At 49.5% G+C, this 867-nt stretch overlaps 1 protein-coding gene across 1 annotated transcript in view; it reads right to left on the bottom strand.

The window, feature by feature from the left end:
* Positions 1-14: 14 nt before the first annotated feature.
* The window catches only part of LOC119589018, a 2632-nt gene continuing 1779 nt past the window's right edge, over positions 15-867 (bottom strand). Inside the window, exons 4-5 of the mRNA XM_037937609.1 lie at positions 658-825; positions 15-258 (exon numbers count right to left, since the gene is read on the bottom strand). Coding sequence (XP_037793537.1) covers positions 43-258; positions 658-825 — 384 coding nt within the window. The 3' untranslated portion in view covers positions 15-42. The remainder of the gene's footprint in view (positions 259-657; positions 826-867) is intronic.

The following is an 867-nucleotide window of genomic DNA, read 5'->3' as shown; positions in this document are numbered from 1 at the left end:
CGGACTAGACACGTTCAAAAAGAAAGAAAAAAGACAGAATTATCATTTACGCCCTTCGGTCAGTGGTTCATAAGGCTCCAGGTTGTCCACAGCGCCTTCGTCTCCTGGGCGCGCGAGGACCCATCTCGGACGCTGGTGGAGGAAGAAGTAGTCGTGGTTGTCCCTCCGGTAGAAGGAGAAGCCCTTGCTCTCCACCAGACGCACGAAGGCCTGGACGTCCTCTGGGTCTCCCGACGTCCAGTGCTCCACCACCAGCACCTGCGGGAGAAGTCGAGGTGCAGTGTCTTAGGAGGGTCAAAGAGAGTTTATCACAATGCAAGTTACATATGTATTGTCTCTATGTAGATGGGGCACATGTATTGTCTCTTATGTAGATGGGGCACAGTTATGATATTCATGAAATAGGGCATGTTTATCATTTATATGTGATGGAGTATGTTTATTAACTACATGGAACAAGGCACGTCTGTTATCTACATGTAACAGGATACGTATGCTATTTATATGTAACATGGCAAGTTTAATATCTATATGTCATAAGGTATGGTTATTATCACTACATAGTAGGGCACAGGACACACTATATCCTCTATGCTCTGTGCATGAAAGACGTATGTTGTATATGAAATCAACGCAGGAGCCGTCGACGGATCTGACCTCGACGTGCACCCTGTCGAACGGAAACCACTGCAAGACGGCCACTTCGGCGTTCTCGACGTCGAGGGAAAACAGATCGATCTGGGTCACGTTGAGGGCGGAGAGGACGCTGGTGGCCGGCACGCAGTTGACCTCCACCACTGAGCCGCTCTCGAGTCCTCCGTTTTCCTAGGGCAGGGCAAAGGTAGATTTGGGACATGGGGAGGGAAA

This window comes from Penaeus monodon, chromosome 24, assembly GCF_015228065.2.
Source record: "Penaeus monodon isolate SGIC_2016 chromosome 24, NSTDA_Pmon_1, whole genome shotgun sequence".
Taxonomy (NCBI): Eukaryota; Metazoa; Arthropoda; class Malacostraca; order Decapoda; family Penaeidae; genus Penaeus; species Penaeus monodon.
This window is presented reverse-complemented; position numbering and strand designations above follow the sequence as displayed.